This window comes from Eumetopias jubatus, unplaced genomic scaffold (genome assembly GCF_037043125.1).
Source record: "Eumetopias jubatus isolate StellerSeaLion01/CBP00866 unplaced genomic scaffold, mEumJub1_p1.0 scaffold_17, whole genome shotgun sequence".
NCBI lineage: Eukaryota > Metazoa > Chordata > Mammalia > Carnivora > Otariidae > Eumetopias > Eumetopias jubatus.
In genome coordinates, this window is record NW_028274823.1 from 69315714 (window position 1) to 69337094 (window position 21381).

The 21381-nt window shown below is 37.6% G+C and overlaps 2 protein-coding genes across 3 annotated transcripts in view; one reads left to right on the plus strand and one right to left on the minus strand.

Annotated features, from left to right (window-relative positions):
- Positions 1–284: 284 nt before the first annotated feature.
- Positions 285–17652, minus strand: CISD1 (CDGSH iron sulfur domain 1). 2 transcript variants are annotated; one of them, XM_028123993.2, is made up of 3 exons: positions 17422–17652; positions 10345–10550; positions 285–2414 (listed from the first exon to the last, which is right to left on the minus strand). In XM_028123993.2, the coding sequence occupies exons 1-3, from the start codon at positions 17444–17446 to the stop codon at positions 2325–2327; spliced, it is 321 nt and encodes a 106-aa protein (XP_027979794.1). In that variant the 5' UTR covers positions 17447–17652; the 3' UTR covers positions 285–2324. The 2 variants fall into 2 exon arrangements, with proteins under 2 accessions (XP_027979794.1, XP_087875992.1); XM_088019866.1 differs by lacking the exon at positions 17422–17652 and adding an exon at positions 11492–11546.
- A 1110-nt stretch (positions 17653–18762) lies between these two features.
- Positions 18763–21381, plus strand: part of IPMK (inositol polyphosphate multikinase) — a 50455-nt gene continuing 47836 nt past the window's right edge. The window contains exon 1 of the mRNA XM_028123995.2: positions 18763–19288. Coding sequence (XP_027979796.1) covers positions 19099–19288 — 190 coding nt within the window. The 5' untranslated portion in view covers positions 18763–19098. The remainder of the gene's footprint in view (positions 19289–21381) is intronic.

Genomic DNA, 21381 nt, shown 5'->3' on the forward strand with positions numbered 1-21381 from the left:
ATGTCTGTTGTACTAACAGAGGAGTGTCACTTTCAATCACTGCAAAACAAGTTTCTTCCTAACATTAGAAACACTCAACCTAGCACAAAATCCTATTTTGGAAATCACTGGAACATTAATGTATAGAGAAAAAAAGATAGTGGTGGTGTGGGGGAACCCAATTTGTCTGATTTCTCAAATGAAAAAGCAATCAGATGTTTTGGGGTGCTTAAATGAGAACGGTATTTGCACACAATGATTTTTGTGTAAAAACATCACATTAATTTAACCACACCCACTTAACCTTTTTAGGTAAGTAACATGAAAGGTTTAATATCCTAAAGGAATTCTAGTTGAAGAGCATGTAACAAAATTTTAACATGACCCCGAGGATACATTTATCTATTTTGACTAACAAAATGCTACAGTAGATCTGCATTTCAATTAGGCAATCACTTCTAATTCCACCATAAACATACACATAATCTTATTCCTTTGAAAAAGTTTTGAGAATTGGCAGTAATTTCTTCCCCCCTTTCCACTAGCTATAAAAATGCATGACCAATAGTCTAATTTCAAATTCAAAATAAGAATACAGTTTAGTCTGTTAAAAGGATGTCCCTTTATCAGAAACTGGGAGTTCATGGATTCATTTTTCCTTAAAACAATTAACCTTTAAAAGCATGATGCTTCTTTTGCAGATCCACCCATACTTACTTAAAACAGAAGGCAGAGGCACAGAAAGAAATTCACCTTAAGAAACTGATAGGTAGAATCAGAGTTTGTAGTATTTTAGATTTTGTATTGAAGATGTGCCTTAAAGACACATCCAAATAAGTCACATAGGCTGCTTAAAACCAGTATACACAATTTTGGTATAAACTTTACCTACTGTAATACACAAAATTGTACATTTAAAAAATATCAGTGATCGTACATAATACAGGAATGCTGATATTTGGTTTGATTCCTGTGACTTCCATGGTTATTCTGGATTTTTGCACATAGAAACTTGTTATTCACTACTACTGAGAATTCAAGTATACTAAAAGAAATGATGTGAATATTTTTGTTACCTTTGTCAAATTGTTTTACAATTGTATATATTCTGTCTTGACTTTTCCTTCTAACCCATAAAGCCCAAAGCTCTAATCTCTCTTTAAAAATTCACATATTAACTACTCCTGTCTACTATTTTTATTGCTCCTAGTTTGTTTTCATTTTTTTAATTTAATTTCATTATGTTACGTTAGTCACCATACAATACGTCATTAGTTTTTGATGTAGTGATCCACGATTCATTACATTTTCTTTTTTTCTGAATCAGGAATGAATGCACTGTTTCTGAGTCTTTGAAGATTATATAAACAAAAATTTGTCTTCAATTTTTTGCTTTTAAGATCATACAATTTAAGAGAATGTAATTATTTTTCTCCCACAAATAGTTTCTTTAATAGAAATAGCCATGTGCCTGATTATCAAGGGTGGGAAATAAAATCTTCCTGTGCCTTTCATCTAGCTTTGTGACTACTATTTCTGTCATGGATGTATGGCTTTCTGTTCAAGAGGCTTGACATCATGTGCTCCAATTCCTTCAATGTTCCCGCTTCAAGTACTTGCCACTTCTTGGAATAGAATTCTGGAACATTACCATTTTAAGACTTTCTTCATGACTACTTTAATATCATTTTGATCCAAATTTCCAGTGTTGGTTCCTTTAATGGGTCAATTAAATACCCATGAAAATGAATAAAGAAGCTACTGTGCCCTTTTATTTTAGACCTGGCCCACTTATAATTAAGCAGAATAACATTCCAAGCTCATTTTGATTGAAAACTATGAAAACATAGAAGCTATATTCTCTCAGCATCATCACCTAGGTCCAGAAGAGAATCAAGGTCATCACAGGTTTTTCCTATATTAAGAGATTAATATAGCTTGATCACACCCAATATACTTTCTAGGTTAACTAATATTAAAAGGTGATAATTTTCTTTGAAACTTATAAGTACAACCTGCATATACAGGATTTTGAGAATAATTTAATGTTAACTTTAATGTACAACTATATCTTAATATAATTATTTTAAACATAAACGGATCCTTACAAGACCAAAATAACCCATAGGCCATGAAGTTGGTTTTTTACTTTTTCTTTTTTTTGTTTAAACAAATGTGCACCACGATGGTTCAACAAGTAAGGCAAATGCCGTGAGTATGAAAGCTGCAGTTTCCAATATACCACATCTAGAACCCAGGGGAGGTGAATTAGACAGAAGTTGTAGTCATTCTAATTAAACAATCAGATAACATCATGACAAGTTGGTTTGCAGTATCAAAACTGACTAAGTTTCCTTTCTCTTAATGATCAGAGGTCCCACGTTGTCTCCAGTCTCTTCATTGTGTTTTGTGTGAGATCCATCACAGAACGGGAACTAGGAAAAGAGAGAATGTCAATGTCTAATTGCAAAATCAGTATTAACCTGGCAGAGTGGGGGTGATGCTTAATTTACATATATAACACACATGATAACTCTTAATAAAAAGATTTTCTTCGACTACCTTATATAGGTGTTCTTAAAGAGCATATCTGAAGTATAAACAGCAAGTAGAAGGAAGAAATCAACTTGTGGATAATACACAATGATTAATTGCATTTCCATTTGTGATATTTGACTGTGGATGCTGAATATCTTTTCCATGTTTATATGCTAGTTACAGTTACATTTCCCTTCTAGTGAACCATGTCCATTTAGAGCCTAAGTCCATTTGTTTAAAATCAATTTGTGTATTATCCCTTTGTTGATCATCTTTGTAGCAATTTTTCCAAAACCTTTTTATTTTGCTAATTTTTTCATATTAGTTTCATACAAGCATGCCAGTATTTCCCTTTTTAACATTCCTCATGGAGACATTTTTCTCCTAGAGATGTGGTAAATATTTATTACTTTCCATGATTTCACATTTTAAATATTAACTGACATTTTGGGTTCAGTGGTAGAAAAAGTGACAGAAGTAAATTTCTAACAGTGCTTGTCACAGTGTGCTCCAAAGAAGTCCTAAAAGATGTTCTGATTTGGTTTCATTATGTTTTAAAAATATATCACATAATTCTCTTGATTTGTAGCATACATTATTATTTAAAAGAAGTCCTGCTATTAAAAAATGCTATTTTAACTCAAAATTTACCAGGCTGACTGAACTGTGACACTTTTCCAAATTGTTATACCTTTATTCCTAATTTTATAAAGTTCTACCTATAAAAATGCCTATTTATAGGTTTTACATTATCATATTCATCAACCTACTCTGCTGAGATAATAACCAGGTTTAAAATATGCTTCAATATTTGGTAGAGCTAGGTTTCCTTCACATTATCCTTGTTAGACTTTTCCTATTTATTCTCTACCTGCCTTTATTAAACTTTACCTATTTATTCTTCAAGATAAAGGAAAATTTTTTAATTTCTCTTGGAATTCTCATCTTCAGGTCTCATGCATACTCTGAAAACATTATTTCTGCCTTATATGTTTTATAGTTATCATAATTAGGTATATTTTCATACCTAACTACTTATGCTATATATTATCAATGGTTTTTGCAAGTATAGCCTTCCTACTGTTAAATGATAAAGATAGGAATTCTATAATGTTTTACTTGTCTCCTCAGGATTTTACATTTAGAAGGTCCAATTACTAGTAAATTATTTTTTTCTTTCTTTCTATAACTTTTATTTCTATTTCACGTCAAATGATGATAGCATCTTCATTTTATTCTTGATGTCTGAAATGTACCTAACACTCTAGAACCTAGAGACACTGTTTGGTATAAGGTACACTATTGCATTGAAGAGGCCTATTTAGAAGAGTAAAGTAACAGGAATCTTAGCCTTAAGATTAAAATTGCTTCATTACTCACAGTGAAGGCAATATAATTTTAGATACCTGAAAATAGACAATAAGGGTATAAATGTTAAACTATGACATTAGGAGTATCTAAGATTAAAATAATACTTGGTTGATGTTAAAGAAACTTAATTTTAATTTTACTATTTGTATATAATTCCAAGATACAGTAAATTAGTTAAAAATTACAGAAAAAGTCAAGGTACCAGCATATCTAATATTTCCAAGTAAAAATTCTACCTTGGGGTAGATGGCAACGTCAATGCAATGTATATAAAGCTTTCTTGCTTTCTTTTTTTTTTCTTTTTTGTCAATAACACAGTATATTCATGTTAAAAACAAGTTCTTACAACAAAAACATCAACCTAAGCTTTCAGTTTTTTCTTGGCATGGGTAAGAAAGAGGCTATAACAATCCACAAAAATCAAACTAAAATGTACCCCATATCAAAGAACAGCATATCAAGGTGACATATGTTTAATAAACAAAGATGATTTTACAGTGAGATTACAAATTTACATTGCAAAAGACTCCATTTTTTTATAAATAGCACACACAAAACATGTTACTGTATAGTTTTAAGATATAGGTTATAAAATGTATTTCTAAAATGTGAAGTAATTATAAATTAAAAAGCTTTAAATAACTTACTGAAATAGCATGTTTAACTTTTCTTCTTAAATCTCATTTTAAAAATACTAGAAAAATACATTTTTAAAAATTATTTCCCTCTATATATAGAATCAAGAGGAGAGAAATCTATAGAGAAATATACAAAGAACATCTTATAAAAGGATTAAGAAAGCCACACATTTAAAATGAGAATATACTTTTTATATGATAATCTAGGTCTGCCTAAAAACAGAAATTTGCTTGTCTCCTGTTTTAAAATAAAAAATATTTCTTTAAAAAGCAGCGAATAGTAGATCCTATTTGTTTAATAAATTTTCATAATATATAAAGCTTTTATGACTTTAAAATGTAAATGAAGCATTAAAAATCATTTTGTTCAGGCACACAGATATCTTTTAATAGTACTTTATTAATCCCAGAAATTACTGACTTAAGGCAGAATCCTCTCCCAAACTTCATGTGAAGATTAGGTATTCTTAATTATATTTATTCATTAGAGTTCTCACTTTAAGTTAATGAAAAAACCCAACTTTATTTTTTCAACAAGGACCAAGATGAGTTATTTCTATTTGGATTGGATTAGCAATTTCTTAAGACTACACTGTACATATTCATGGGATATATTTATTGAAATTAATTCATGATTCTCAATATAATATAAATGAATGAATGTCAATTACTTGGCATTAAAATTCAAAAACATAAACAATATTTGTTTTTCAGGAAGTGTCTTGTTCAATTTTTTAACTTTTCTATGCAAGAGAAAGAAAATGTGTGTATACTTTCAAATGTAATCTAGGAAGTATAGTAGTCTTTGTATTAATAATGCAATTATATGTCGAAAACAAAAATTACCCTCTTTCATTGAAGATTTTGAAATTTGTTAAATTGTCAAAGAGTTGAAATTACAAAAAAACCCATAAAGGGTATATTTAATTTAATTCATGTAGTTATCAATATTTAAAAGTAAAACCTAAAGGATCAAATAACTGATGGAAAGAAGTTTAGCTTATAAGTGACTTTAAAATCTGTTCTAACATGCCAGTGTTTGTTATTAACAAATTCTGGAGAAAAGCCTGCAAATTGAATTGGCTGAAATTTCCTGTATGTCCAGAAAATATCATGTTTGTTAACCCAATTAGTAAACCACAAATCCCACATATTTTTAAAGTTAAATAAATGCTCCTTCTTACCTCTTGTATCTGCAACAATTTAAAAAACACTATCTTCCTTCTCTAAACTTTGTATTTTTAATGAGTTTGTATTCTACTTCCCAAGGAAGTTGCATGGGGCCATTTTGACTCACTATAATAAACTGCTCTGAGAAAGTCTTGCTTTGGTTGAGAAAGAAAAGCAGTAAGATCTGACATTACCTGAGAAGATATGACATCTTATTCCATTCTTAGGTACTTGCTTTAGTAAAATGTAAGATAGAGGGTGCCTGGGTGGCTCAGTCATTGAGCATCTGCCTTCCGCTCAGGTCTTGATCCCGGGGTCCTGGGATCGAGCCCCGCATCGGGCTCCCTGCTCCGCGGGAAGCCTGCTTCTCCCTCTCCCACTCCCCCTACTTGTGTTCCCTCCCTGGCTGTGTCTCTCTTTGTCAAATAAATAAATAAAATCTTTAAAAAAATGTTAAGATAGAAGTAAAATATATTAAGAGAAATTAGGATTTTACAAGACTCTCCTTATGTGGATTGGACAAGCTATGTAAACAACATACAGAATTTTGCTTCTATGAAGAGATGGACTCCATGCACCCACCTCCAAACCATTAATAGGATGGAGACTTCTGTAACACACACACACACACCCTACAACAGAAACAAGCACACCACTAACAAAAAACCCAATTCAGATCCTGGAGTTGTAAATGAAACAAAATGATTCTACATAGTATGTTCAGTTACATTTCAACTTCAGTTGAGCTCCTGACGGTAATTAGCACGCTTTTCCTCTATTCTTATTTCTTAGTGTGTGTGCATCTTTCTACTGTCCTGTTCAAACTCTGTTCAAACTCTCTCCTGCCTCCTAGATGGCCAAAATACAACTCAGGGGAGTGGGGGTAGGGTGGCAATCTGGCAAGAAAGACTATGTTGCATACTCTTTCCTCTGAAATCAAAGTTCTCTCACTTTCTTATTTCGAAAATAAGGCTCTCCCTTCCTTCCTGAGTTTCACATTTGTGCTCCCACTCTCATTTCCTTCCACCTCTTTCAAGACAGCGCTGTCTCAAATAGTATCTTTCCCTGCAGTCACTTCTTTATTGCCTCCTTTCTTTCTCCTGTCACATATGGATAGTCCTTTTGTGAAATACTATGAAATAGGCCTGTTTCTGAAACAGCAGAGGGCATATCAATCCTGGGGGCGGGGGGAGGACGAATGAGGCATATTTGAAAATGTAATTTCTGCACACTGCTGAGAGATGATTCATTAGGCCTGGGAAAACCACTCAAAAATGTTAGACCCACACAATGGGCTACTGTGATTGTAACTTAAGAATGAATTAGAACAGAATTAAACTTTCTATCACATGTAACTTTTTTGAAAATAAGTAGAAAGGTGTTTTCATTTTGTTATATTATAAACACAACTGGTTTATATGAGGAAAAAAATTACTGAATATGAACTCAATACAGCCAAAGGTATTAATTACAAGTCTTCTGTGCACTGGCAGGTAAATGTGTGAGTTGGCACCTCTGTGATAACCTTAGGTACCTCAGGAATGTGGGGAGTTTCCAAAGTTATCTGAAGAATAAGAACATCCATTAACAAGAATAATATTCAAAGTGAACTCTTAATTGATTCATGTGGGAATAAAAAGTTCCCAAGATTCAGTGAAAATTCAGAACTGACAAATCCTAGATGCAAAGAGGATCACTAACAGCATAAAAGATAAGCTTAAAAAAAGAGAAAATGGGAAATAAAATGATTGGTCTGGCATTCCTCTCCTTAAAGTCTACCTATGGGAAATGACCATCTCTAGTTTAACCATCTGGAAACTCTAAACTGTGATGAAAAAATAATCCCAGAATGTTTTGTTGAATTATAAAGTCTAATAAACCGTTTAAACCACTAGCTTGTGTCCATTTATGATTCTTCCTGAAATACTTAAGATCTTAGTCCTTACAAGTTCCTATTTGCTTTATTGACCCTTTCTTTACCCTCTGGGAAAAACCAACCAAAGCAAACACCCTTTACTTGACCCCAAATCTATGCTTTAGAGTTCACTCAAGCAGTTTTCTTTGACTTTCCATTCACTGTCACACTTACTGAAGTTTTGACATATACTAAGACTTCTAGCATTTCTTTAGTAGTAATTCACGCTTTAACCACTTAGACACAGCTTCTCTTCTAATAATTCTGTTGAAATGACACCAAAAGGTTAACTGCCTAATTGTTTAATGCAACTCATAATATTCACCTAGCTGTCTTTGCACAAGGCAATGTTCACAGCCAAATCTTTGAAACTTTCTCCTTTCCACTGTGAAGGCATGATATTCTTAGTTTTCTTCTAACTCTGGCCCATTTCATCTTTTTGGCTCTCATTCTTTTTTCAAAATGCAAAAAATTCCCTAAGATTTCATACTTAGCCCTTGATTTTTATCTGCATCAAGGATCTGTTGTATTCTTATGTTTGAATCATCAGTTTTGCTGATTTCTATCTCCAACCCTGATGTCTCAGCCTTAGACCCACATTTCAGATTATCTGCTGGACATTTCCATTCAAATGTCACCTCAAAATTCACTTTGGAATTGAATTCCTTGTCACAGTTCTAGAAAAATCAGCTTTTCTTCTTGGAAGTCCTATTTCTGTTGGCAGCGCCATCTCTTCTAATACTACAGGTTTAGAGATTTTAATGAGTTTCAGTTTTTCTCCACCAATCTCCCTTACAAATCAGTCAGTGCATTTGGCTTATCCTTCCCTCAAAATGTTTCCTGTATCTGTTCATTTTTCTCCATTCCTAGAGCTATCACTCTGGTATAAGTATCATAACTTTATCTGGAAATTCCTGAGAAGAAGCTCCCCATGTTTGGAGGCACAGACTCCTCAAACAGGTACTGAAGACTCTCCTCAATTTGGACTTATTCCTGGGGGGATGGAAATGCAATGACCAGACTAGATTCTTCATTGATCCCACCACCTTTGCTCACATGAGTTCTTTCCTAAGGATTTTAAGAGTCCCCCAAAATTGCTAGTTTATTCAAATACCACCAAACTTTCCAGGGGCAATTTAACTCCCATGTATATCACTATGCTTTCCTAGAAAATTCTAGCCCACAGTGTAAGCTCTTTCTTTTATTTAAAGCACCTGTACTAAGTCTACTGTACATACCTATGATACCTGCTGTTTTACTATTTAACTTTTTTCATGCATATATAGACATTAAATGATTATTGACTAAAGAACTACTACCCTGACTTAGAAATTCTTGAATTTCTAAAGGTATTGTTTTGTATATTTTGGTGAGCAACAGGAGAATAAAACCTATCATGGGCATAATTTTTAAAAAACAAACCAGGTCTGGCCTACAGAATATTATTTAGGATTATTTTCTAGCAACCTCACTAGTACTTACAAATAATCCCACATATCAAATGAACAGTGTTCTTTTCAAGGTACAACTGACTATTAATTTTTGATTCACATTCATATGTTCATCAAGCAGTTTCAGATATAATGACATTATCTAAGCATTGTATCACTGGATTATATAACATCATTGTATTGGGGAAGAGAGTTAGAATACACTTTCCAGTACCTAGTATGTGACTTCTTCCTTATTTGTGATATATGATTTGTGATAATGGCTTTCCACTGTGGGAAGAGGTGGTGCCTGACATGTGCTTTCAGAAACAGATAAATCATTTTTATTGTCTATGTTCTTATGTGTTATCGCTTCTTGGCCTTTCGGCTAAGATCAAGTGTCTATTTTCTTATGTGTTATAGTGTCATCTTTAGTGAAATCCATCTTATTTAAATGCTAATAGTGGCAGTACACTCACCATATTCCTCACAATACATCATATTCAATGTATGAAGCTTTTCAAGATGACCTTAGGAAAGGATTTACCATCTTTAGGTCACTAGCTCTCATCACTGTCTAAAAGCTGCCTAAAAGCTGCAGGTATCACAGATGAGAGTTCCAAACGGAACTTGATGAAATGTAATTATCACAAAAGAAGATTTAAAAAATCCTGTTAGGTATTTAACTATAGGAGCTATAGCTTAAAGAAAGCTTAGATACAGGGTCAATATATTTACCAGATAAGAAATTTTCAAGGGGAGTTTTCCAAGTTTCTCCTGAATTTTCTAAAACTTGTCCTAGAATCGAGGAGCCTGAAAGCTCAAGAAAAGAATCTACCCTTTCTGTTCCTCTTTGTGTTTTAGGCTGCATACCCTTTCCTGGGATAGGGGAGGCAAAGATCCACTTGGGGAGGAAATCCTAAGTATAAAGGGATTTTTTTCTCTTCTTGGTCAAGAATACAGTTGCATTCACCTGAATTCAATAAGGAAATAATGGAATTTTACTGCATAGTAGCTACACATTTTAGGAAATATAATCCTGGAGAGTACATGGAAAACAGAGAAGAACAGGATGCATTGAAAAAGAAAGAAAAGGGGAGCCTGGCTGGCTCAGTCAGTGGAGCATGTGACTCTTGATCTCAGGGCTGTGAGTTTAAGCCCCATGTTGGACACAGAGATTACTTAAAAAAAAGAAGAAGAAGAGATATCTTAATAATATCTGGTGATACATGTTTGATAGAACAGTTTAAAAAGAACTGTTACATTAAAGATGGCATTAACATAAAAGACTTGTTTTCCTCACCTTTTTGGACCTCCAACAACGGCAGTACACAGCTTTATCTCCCAAATCCTCCATGTCATAAGCATGTACTATCTTGGGGTTGTCTTTCTGGATATGAAGGTTTACCATAGATTTGTTGCGATGATCTTTAACATAAAATCTTTTGTAAGCTAGATAACCAATTGCAGCTGTCCCAGCAGCAATAGTAACTGCTGCGATCCATTCAACTAGAGCAGGGAAGGAAAATAGGAATAATCATCAAAACCAAAATATACACTAATAATGTGTAAATAGTGTGTGTTTTTACTAACATGAATGTTCAGGAAATCCAGTTTTTGAGTTAAGTATTCCAACAGTCAAAAGTTCTTACTGTTAACAAAATAATCACAACACAATGGTGTAACAATTCTTGTTAAGACTTTCCCCAGCATTTACTGAGGCAATTGTGTATTTTCTATTGAATGGTGATAGCTAAATTGAGATAGAGGAAAACTTAAAAATTATTTTATAGATGGAGAAGGAAAAACAATGTTTAATAATTCTTAAAGTGTTCATAAATAGATTTAAAAGAACATGTAAGCCTGCTGATACCTATTGTTTAAAAAAAAAAAATCCGATACATAAAAAAGTTCAGATTATAAAGACTACCCCCACCCAAAAAATCAGGAGGTGATTATGGAAACAAACTGACTCATCACAGTTCATTTAAATAGTAGGTCCTTTAGTGATTTTAAAGTGTATAACCACAAACAGAATTGGTATCCGAAGAAAAAAACAAAAAAAGGACAAATAAAACAAAGCCACCCTTAATACTAAACACTCAAAGAAATATATCCAGCAGGATTCTGGGCTTCAAAGTCATTCAAAAGTTTTTGTTTTTGTTTTTTAAATTTCAAAGTGTTTTCTCATTAGAATAAAAATCAGAATGTGTTAAATCAGAATGTATTAATTTCTTATTTCATAGAAAACATGAATATAATTACAGTTATATTCTCAATAAATTCTAAATTTCCATTATCCACCAGTGGATGATGATTTGAATTCCCTACAAACTTCATTTTAAATTTAATGACATTTTTCTACTCATTTTGCTTGACTAACAGACCATCTATTTATTCTTTTCATGTAGCTTTTCAAGGAGCCCTTAGAAACCCAAGCACTTAACTACCCCAGTTCCACAGAATGTTGGAGAGAAGAAAGTTCTGCATAGTCTGGTTAGCCTCAGCCTCAGAGGAGAGTTGTCTATTCCCAGCATGGAGTGAACTGCAGGAAGAAGTTGAACAGGGGTCAGGATAAACACACTGGACTGCTTCCCAGCACTTCCTGAGTCAAATCTTCACAGTGTTTGAAATAAGTTCCCAGACTATCAAATAAAGCCCTAGAGAGATAAGTACAAAAAATACAGTCCAAGGACAAATAAAAACATATACTGAATAATTAACTGTATGGCTTATTTGCACTATTGAGTCAAATTTCTTTTTTAAGATTTTATTTATTTATTTAGGAGAGAGAGAATGAGAGAGAGAGAGAGCACATGAGAGGGGGTAGGGTCAGAGGGAGAAGCAGACTGACTCCCTGCTGGGCAGGGAGCCTGATACGTGACTTAATCCCAAGACTCCAGGATCATGACCTGAGCCGAAGGCAGCCGCTTAACCAACTGAGCCACCCAGGTGCCCCTTGAGCCAAATTTTATTGCACTAATGTGATTAATCACCCTTCCTAATAGTGCCCTACATTAAATTGGAGCTCATTCTTACAAAATTATAATTGGAAGGAACAACCATTCTCACACTTAGTTCCTTTTATCTTGGGTCTTCTCTTTTAACTCATTCCTTGGATTCTATTTTCAACCACAGTATTTTTCTCTACAAAACAGTTTATTTTCCTTCCCACAATATGTCCATTCCTCCTTGCTAAAATCCTCTAAAATAAACATTAACATTATGTCCTTCCCAGGTGCTGCATGACTGAGACAAGTTAATAAGTTATTTGACAGCTTCAAACCTTTGAACTCATTGAAGAATGTTTTTAACTACACATTTTGTGTAGATTTGTCTTGAATTTTAGTGCAGTTTCATGATATTATCCTGTAGCAATTCCAAGTAGGGCTGAAACTTTGCTCTGATTTCTAGCTTGGTTCATGATATTCCTTTTTGATGTATTATTTACGATGGAACTCCCTTGAGAAAGGACTCTGTGTCAGGAGCTATAGCAATCCACTTCTAAGCTAATGGAAAGCCACTCTGAATAGTTTATGTACCTATCGCAAAATGGGCTAACATATTGCTTTGCATAGTATATGTTCAATTATGTTTGCTAAATATTATCTTTAGTATAAACTTAAAATGAGGAAATATCTCAAAAATAAATTAACACAACAGAAACTTAACGTTAATCTTAGTTACATCCTACTTTTTAGGTGAATTATGAAGTAATCTCTAGCAGATTTGCTTTAATAGTGCCTACTTGTATCAAAAAGGCCCGAAACCCAAATAACTACTAAAATTGGTTAAGATTAATTTGTCTCACAACATAAAAAGGGAATCCTACCTGAAACTCTTGATAGGCCAAAAGAATCTTTCTTAGTCATCAAAAGAGTCTTCTATTCTCTTCTCATATTAGCCACTGAATCCATACTGTGACTTTTTTTTTTTTAAACCTTTACCTCCCTGGAATTTTTGACAGTGGAATAAATGACAGAATAACTGACACACAAAAGAGGCAAAAGTAAATGAAAGAAATGGGAACTGACTCTGGATACTACTGAAAAGTAGCTGCCCCATGGGGAATCAAAACATGCACTGTTACCCTACCCCCTAACAAAGGTCACTTATGACCCTATATAAATGTCATAGGACCATATGTGTGCTGGAAAAATGGCTTCGCATTTGCTCCAGTGGGTTTTTTTTAGAATCACAGAGCTAGACAAATTCTTAAGAATTTCCACTTTCCCCTCTTCCCAAAACCTAATTCCCTAATCTCATTAGACACAAATGTAAAAGTTCCCAGAATAAGAAATATGTTGCTGTTTTATCATTTCATTATTGCAGTCTGAATCAGTTTTTTTTTGGCAAAAAGCTGTGGATGCCATTGGCAACTCTAGGGAAAAGAAGGAAAAGGAAACTGTGTAGAGATAGGCAAGAATGATGATGGATTGAAAAGTCAACAATTAGAATAGAGAAAGAATTGAAAACCCAAGACAATAAACAAAAACAATAAAACCTAAGTAACACTTAGTTCTTGACGTGGATATATTCTATTAAGAATAAACACAATCTCAGAGGCAAAAGGAGACTTTACCAAAACCCAATTTTTAAAGACATTTCAGTTGGCACCTTTCAGACACTCTTTCATAACTGGGGTCCAGAAAAACCCTGAGCACTAGTTCTGACTCTTACGGTTTTATCCTCACTTCCCTTCTCTATAGACATTTCTCAAGGTACAGTATTCCTACAGTTAGATAAAACCCCACCCACCCTGCCCAATCTTGCTTAACAGTGCTTTCTATCTATACAAATACAATGAATAAACCAATATAAAGAAAATACAGAAAAAACATTTCTAAATAATCCTTCCCATTCTTATTCTTTCCTTGGTCTACTATTGTATAATATTGGTTTGTATAACATAATACTGATTTTCTCTCAGAATTATTCAGAGATTGAAAACAATCTCTTGTTTATAACCCATTCCTCATTCCTCAGCTTTTTTCTACTGTGGAAATTATTTTGTTTCAACTTAGACAGAAATCTCACCCTGTTTCTGTTCCGTTAGTCCCTTTTCTGTCTAAAACGGTCCTCTCCTGCCCAGTGTCAACTGCCACAGAATCAGAATGTTCTTTTCTTCTCAGGAGAGGGGGAGGGGAGCTATGTTTAAATCTTTCCCTCCCTTAGGTCTCTCCCCCAGATTGGCAGGTTGTGTCTGGTAATGTTTTTTTCTTAAGGCCTGACATACAGGGGCGCCTGGGTGGCTCAGTCGTTAAGCGTCTGCCTTTGGCTCAGGTCATGATCCCAGGGCCCTGGGATCCAGCCCCACAGTGGGCTCCCTGCTCCATAGGAAGCCTGCTTCTCCCTCTCCCACTCCCCTTGCTTGTGTCCCCTCTCTTGCTGTCTCTCTGTCAAATAAATAAATAAAATCTTAAAAAGAATAATAAAAAAAAAAGGCCTGGCATACAGGTAGTGTTCAATGTCAGCTGAGTATAAAGAAATAACAGATTACTAATTTGAATTTGCAACTCCATCTGTCCATTTTACCATCACATTGCTCTTATACCAAATGACTTATCTTTGGCCTCATCTTAATCTACTGTATCAAGTGTGGGACTTAAAACATTTGTTCAGATTAAAAAAAATTTTTTTAGGAATGCCTGGGTCACTCAGTGAGTTAAGTATCTGCCTTCAGCTCAGGTCCTGCGATGGAGCCCTGCATCAGGTTCCTTGCTCAGTGGGGAGCCTGCTTCTCCCTCTGCCTGCCACTCCCCCTGCTTGTGTGCTCACACTTTCTCTCTCTCTGACAACTAAATAAATAAAATCTTAAAAAAAAAAAAACTTTAGTATGGAACACTTCAGACATATACAGGGATTACTATAATGAACCCCCATTTACCCTCACTCAGCTCCAACAAGGATCAACTCACTGCCAATCCTGTGTTCATCTATAATTCCTAATGCCCCCCAATATTTACTTATTGTTTATAACCTAAAGGAGCAGATTCAATGAGTTTTGGAGGTATCAAGGAGCAAGACCTATAGTAAACTTCCTAAAAGTCATATACTGGGTATGAGGAGGGGTCACTGTAGATGGGGGACTCCATAGTAGTGAAAGATGCTTAATGTTAGAAACTATAATAAACTAGAATTAAATAAAAAATAAGTTCAGCATAAGTATGTTGATTATACCTCAATAAGGGAAAAAAAAAAGATTGGTATCACCCACCCAAAGGGTATCAAGAACCATCTCACTGAATAGGGTCTCTGGATTCCAATCATTTATCCTCATTGCCTCTCCCAGATTCATATCCTGGCCTGATCCCCATTAATTTTATTTATAACCCACAACCCATTATTTTTCTTCTGAATATAAACAAGAATTCTGCATGTATAGACATACCCTTTTATTTTTTATTTAACATATACTTACAAAGTGCATACTATTTTAAGCCCTTTATAATTATTAATCTACTTAGTTGAGAGACATCTCAATTCATCTTCCCCAAATTCAAAACTCAAAAATATAGATTTTTTAGTGTGGTTTAAAAATTGAGAACAATTTGAGGTCTAAACATTATAAGGTGGATTCTCAATACATTATCTGTCCCTTCCCAGCCACACTACAATGTTTGAAGAAGAAAGTAAGAAGGTCCTGGAAGAAGAGATTTACAAGAGTTTTGGACGTTTTCCCATAGTCCTCATAACAACCTTTACACTTTTAGGTGAAATAAAAAAGTAGTTACTTCTCATAACAAAGTTGAGTACTTCAAGTTTAAGCTGATAACCCTCTTCACCAAGCAATTTCCTATCCCTTAGAAAACGGCAAGCTAATGGGGAAGTCACCTTTGGACTCCCCTATGGTTAGATTAAAAACAAAAACAAAAACACACACACACACAAACTTGTCTTGATTGCAAGAAAGATTAGCCAGCAGGTAGTGCGAAGAAGTCCCAGGGTTCACCTACTTCACATTTCAATGGGCATTAAACCCTAGGTTCAAAACACACAAAATGACTCCACATTTTAAAAACACGTGTTAGAATTTTTTAGCCCATATCACAAAAATGCAAATTGTCTTCCTATAAAATTACCAGTGGCTCAAGTCATATGAGTATCTGATTTTACACAACAGTCTTATTCCTGAGAAAATACAGGTTTGGGTTTTTTAAAAAACTAAAACAAAAATTGCTCTGTATTTTAAGTGCCCCAAGGTACCTCTATTTAAAGGACTCTCAAGATGAGCATCCTTTGAAATAAGTTTTATAAATAATCACCTCCTATATATCCTTCATTAGTAACTAAAAAAGTTACCGGTAATCCCCCCAACTCTGCCAGGTAACTTTTGGCAACAGACGTGGAATTCTCCAATTTAAAGAATGGATTACAAAATTAGGTCTCATGTTAACAGGGAGCTTTTACAGAACCTGGCACTCTAGTTGCTCAATATTTACTAAATGAATCAACAGGGCTCTTTTTAATTAACTTCTGGACAATCTCTTTACTTTTACTTAACTACTGTTAACAGGTAACCAAACCAGGAGGTGTGGCGTTTTATACCTGGGCAGAGAGATTGCATGTATCACGTAGCTGGTGCACAGTATTATATTAACAGTTATACCACCACCAAGAATTGTTATAATGTGAAGCTCTACATTAATCGAATTCTAGAAAATCTCTTAATTTTAATTGGACCTGTTTCCAAACGCCAGACTAGCGCAAAGGAAGCAAGGCTGAGAAAGCGGAGAGCTCAAAGAGCTCCGTTTTCAATCCTCTCTCCTGGACCACTGCCACGGATTTCCAGATGCCAGAGGGATTAAAAAAAAAAAAAAGACAACAACAACAACAACAACAACCTGGGAAAACTGAAGATCTTGGATTGGGTTTCGTTCCTTTAAAAAAATGTGCAAAACTGAGATGTGATTAGTCACGCACTGCTTCAGAGTTGCAGGAAATTGATGGTCTGTCTCCACGGTGATTTAAACTTGAGAAGGCGGAGCAGTTCTTTTTTTTAAAACCTTTCCTCTTTTCCAAGCTCTGTGACAACACAGAGGTGTCTCAGGGGAGAACAAGAAAAAAAGCTAGCGGCGGGATCATTAGGTTTTAGGTCATGGCTAGTTAAGTAAAACGTGGTCCAGACTTGGGTAGATGCCTCCATAGCCCCCGTGCTACTTATGCCTGGAGAGATAACCAATCCATACCGACATCGCCCCCTTTACCCGTTTGGCCCAGGGAGCCGGCAGGCCAGCCCTGCGCTTGCCCTTCTACATCTCAAGGTTACAGGACTGGCGGGTTCGCAGGGCAGCGGTAACCAACAGCCCAGAGAGGATCAGAGGAAGCTGCAACCGGTGCGCAGGCCTCCAACCTCACCCGCTCCCAGGCCCCACTTCACCTCGTACGCTGGAAGTCAGACTCATGGCGCCGTCGCTTGCAAGGCGTGTGCACAGGACACTAAGCACAAAGAGGTTCTCGCGAAGGGCCGGAGTCAAGGTGCGAGAAACGTCTACGCGTACCGACTCCAGGCCGCTACGGCGCAGGCGCCGCGGCTGGCCGTAAGCACGTGTGTATTGCCACCCTAGTTGATGCTGAGCATGCGCGGAGCTGCGTCCCAGTCTAAAGTCTTGAGTCGGGATTTTGACAGCCGGAAAAGTGGGGAGGAGGAAGAGACCTAGAAAGGTAGCAACTGAGTGTGCGCAGTCGTAAGGGGCGGAGTCCTGGAGCCTGGGGCAGGGCTTTGAGAATAGATATTTTAGGCCAGATTTAAGTCTTTTCCAGGTGTGCGGGTTTCACAGGGCAAAGGACAGGTGCTGGCATAACACTTGACATAATCAGGTATCTAAGATTTTATCTACAGTTTTCTTGCTCAGTTCGGCACCTGCAAGGCCACGTCCAGTTTTCATATAAAATGCCAGTGGCAGACACACAGGTATCAATTGTGGAGTCCTATTTCAGAACCTCACCTCGCCCTCGGTGTACGTCACTTTCTTCTGCTTTTGAGCCAGTTATCTACTGAGGACCCTGGAACCGGCGCTAAGGGCTGAGTAGGAGAGAGAAACAAATGGCTCATTTCTTCAAAAAAACTGTACTCAAAAAAGATACTAAGATTATTCTCTATCTTCTACAGTCTGAAATTACTATCAGTTACAAAATATTTTATAAAAGCGGTTTAGGGGCCCGAATTTGGGGAGGGGGATTAGAATTAACTCAAAGGGTGTTTTTAAGGTGTATTTTCTAAGAAGCTGCTTGTTTTTACTCTTATTGTTTCTATGCAGGGTGGGAGTTGGAGGGACTTGATTGCAGGGTAGCTTCCCAAGCCATGCTTGGCACTACGGCCTCCCAATTCTCAACACGTGACTGATTGCTCCTCACCACTGGAAGCCCCTGGAGTCTTTGAGCCGCACCCCAGGAAGAGCTGAAACGCCCTCTGAATGAATGAAGCTACAACAGCGCTGCTGGCATTGTAAAGCCAGCTCAGGGGTGGGGGTGAGAAAGACCGCGAGTGCGCTTGCCCCATCCGGTAGCCTTCAGCTCGCGCTGGCTGCGCCAAGCTCCCGCCCCGCTGCAGGGGGTCCCGTCGGGCAGTCTCTGGGCATGCTCAGTAGCGCGGCGGCCGTGGGTCGCGCAGTCGGAAGCTCGCGGCTGCTGCGGCGGTGCAGGCGGCGCTGACGCGCCCGGCAGCTGAGGGGACTGGAGGACGGCGGGAGGGGGCGGGGGCGCAGGAGGTGGGGCCGCCGTCGCCGTCAGGGCCGCGGGGAGCGCGGGGCGCCGCCGCCGCCGCCGCTTCTCGGCTCGGTTCCGTCTCCAGGGGCTGCGCCGGCAACGGTAGCCGCAGCGGCAGAGCAGCGGGAGTCGGGAGCCGCGCTCCGCCGAGAGTTGGGTAGGGGAGCGCCCGCGCCTCAGCGGCGTCATGGGCCCCCTTCCCGGGCCTCAACGGGCACCAGCCGCGGGAACCCCCGGGCCTCCTCGCGGCCGAGCCTGAGCGACCCTCGGGTTCTCCGGCTCCCCCTCCCTCCGCCTTATTTTTTTCCTCTTCTCGCTGCGGCTACAGCTTCAGCTTCAGCTCTCCGTTATGGCAACGGAGCCGCCATCCCCCCTCCGACTCGATGCGCCCGGGCCCCCAGAAATGCGGACCCCACCGGTGAGCGAAGCCCCCGCCCAGGGCACCCCGAAGCCGGCAGGCGGCAGGCTCTGCTTCCTCAACGGCTGCGTGCCCCTTTCGCATCAGGTGGCCGGGCACATGTACGGGAAGGACAAAGTGGGTAAGTGGGGGTGGCGTGGGGCTCACGGCTCCCCTTCCGCCTCTAGGAGCCCCCGGCCGGCCGAGGCAGCTTGGCCCTCACGGGCTGGGCTGGAATCCCCACCGGTCTGCGCACAGCACCCCAGGCCTCTTCCGCTGGCCCCAGAGCCTCGCGACCCATGCAGCAGAGGCTCGAAAGGGGGGAGATTTCTAGGGTTGGGGGCGTCAGGCCAGCAGCAGGGGGTAGCGGGGAGAGGAGTGCCTAGTCTCCCCAGGAGGGTGGTTGTTGATTGGAGACTGCGTTGTTAGTGAAAAATAGGAACTTACTGGACGGGGAAGTAAATTCTCCCTTGAGCACAAGGTCTGTTTATTATAGGCGGGTAGCTATTGCACAAGGAAAGGAATGAAATGCAGATGATGCTAATCTATTGCTTCTCTTCAGTGTGCAGCTGCATAGCTGGAGGGGAAGAAAAGACAGGGCTTATTTCGCTTATTTATTTATTGGGAACGCTTGTCTTGGCTTACCCAGATCTTTCTCCCTATTCCCTTGAGAGGTGTTTTTGGTATCTCCTGGGTTTTTCAGAAGGCGTGGTTCCTGTAGTGCAGAAACTCGAATTCATGGTAGGAAATATACCCTGCTGTTATACTAGGAAGGTACACAGTTAAGACATTGGTTTATTCCTGATTATCTTTTTAAGACTGTGTCATGGCCTGTGTAACAGTTTGTGAGCCTACCACGTTCAAAGCACAATACAGTACCTATCGCAGTTGATTCTCTTGGTCATATAAAAGTTGAGTTTAGGAACCGTAATTCACCTAGTTTACTCACACTGGTTCTCCAGGCCATGATTATTACTTGCGGAACCTGATGTATGAGTATGTGAGTAGTACAGATCTTAGACTTGGAAACCACTAGATACAGTTTGGTTTATGCTAGTAAAATGATTCGGGCTTAGGGTAGTAAGATAATACTGATATTTTTAGAAGAGTAACTGAGGCCAAGTCTGGTTAAAGTGACAAGCCTGAAGTCACACCGCTACTATGTTATAACCAGGAAACCAAGGGTCCTGCCTCAGACCACTGTATTTTTCCACCGTGTATTGTTCTTGCAGATAACTCATCGAGCAAGGATTTTTCAAAATGGATGAGTATTTGTTTGAATCTGTGTATGTATGTTATTTCTCAAAGAGCAACATTTCTCACTGCTTTTATCTTTACCTACCTTTCTTTTCTCATGCTGAAAGTTAGGTGTTAATGATGATGTCATGAAGACTGTGTGCCTTTGTCCCCACTGAACTGTGAGTTCCTTTAAGTTAGAGACCAAATCTGTTTATCCTCATAGCCTTGTACAGGGGTTGGGGCTTAGTTAAATTGGGAAATGTTGAAAGAGTGAAAATTGACAGTTCTTTTAGTACACACAGGCAAGGAAACGTATGGTTCTCAAGGTGCTTAGCCTAGATGTAAGGAACCAACGTTCTTAAGATGCTTAGCATAGACACATTCTTGTGTGTGTCTCTTCTGGTAATGAAAGTTTGAGAGAGGAATGGACTTATTGTTAGTAGATTTATATTGCATACCTATTGATTTATTTTAATGAATTGTAATAATATTCCTAATAATATTTTAGAAGCCTAAATAAAATAGTTTCCCTAAGGGTCCCTAGAGATCGACTCATAAACAAAAAATCCCAGCATAAACACAATCTCAATGGTGATTGTCATTTGAGAGTGTAACCACTGCTTATCAAAGTATGTAATAGCCTATTCACAAATGTACTCTAAATGTGACTTTATACCACATTGCAACAGTGGCTGAAAGAGTTAATTTCTCACCCAAATTACCTAATTGAAGGAGTAGTTGAGATTCTAAACAAAGTCCTTAATTTTATTTATTATTGCATTCAATTTAAAATAAGTTTTTTTTTTTAATTTTGTAAGATACTCTTGACTAGGGATTGTCTTTGTATCACTACAGCACAATGCCTCAAACATATTGTGCTAGCAACCTAATACATATTTTGTTGAATTTAATTCATAGTTATTTACACAACCTAGCATATATTGTTAATGAAAGGACACCTGAATGATGATAATCTTACCTATTCATAAAATGGAT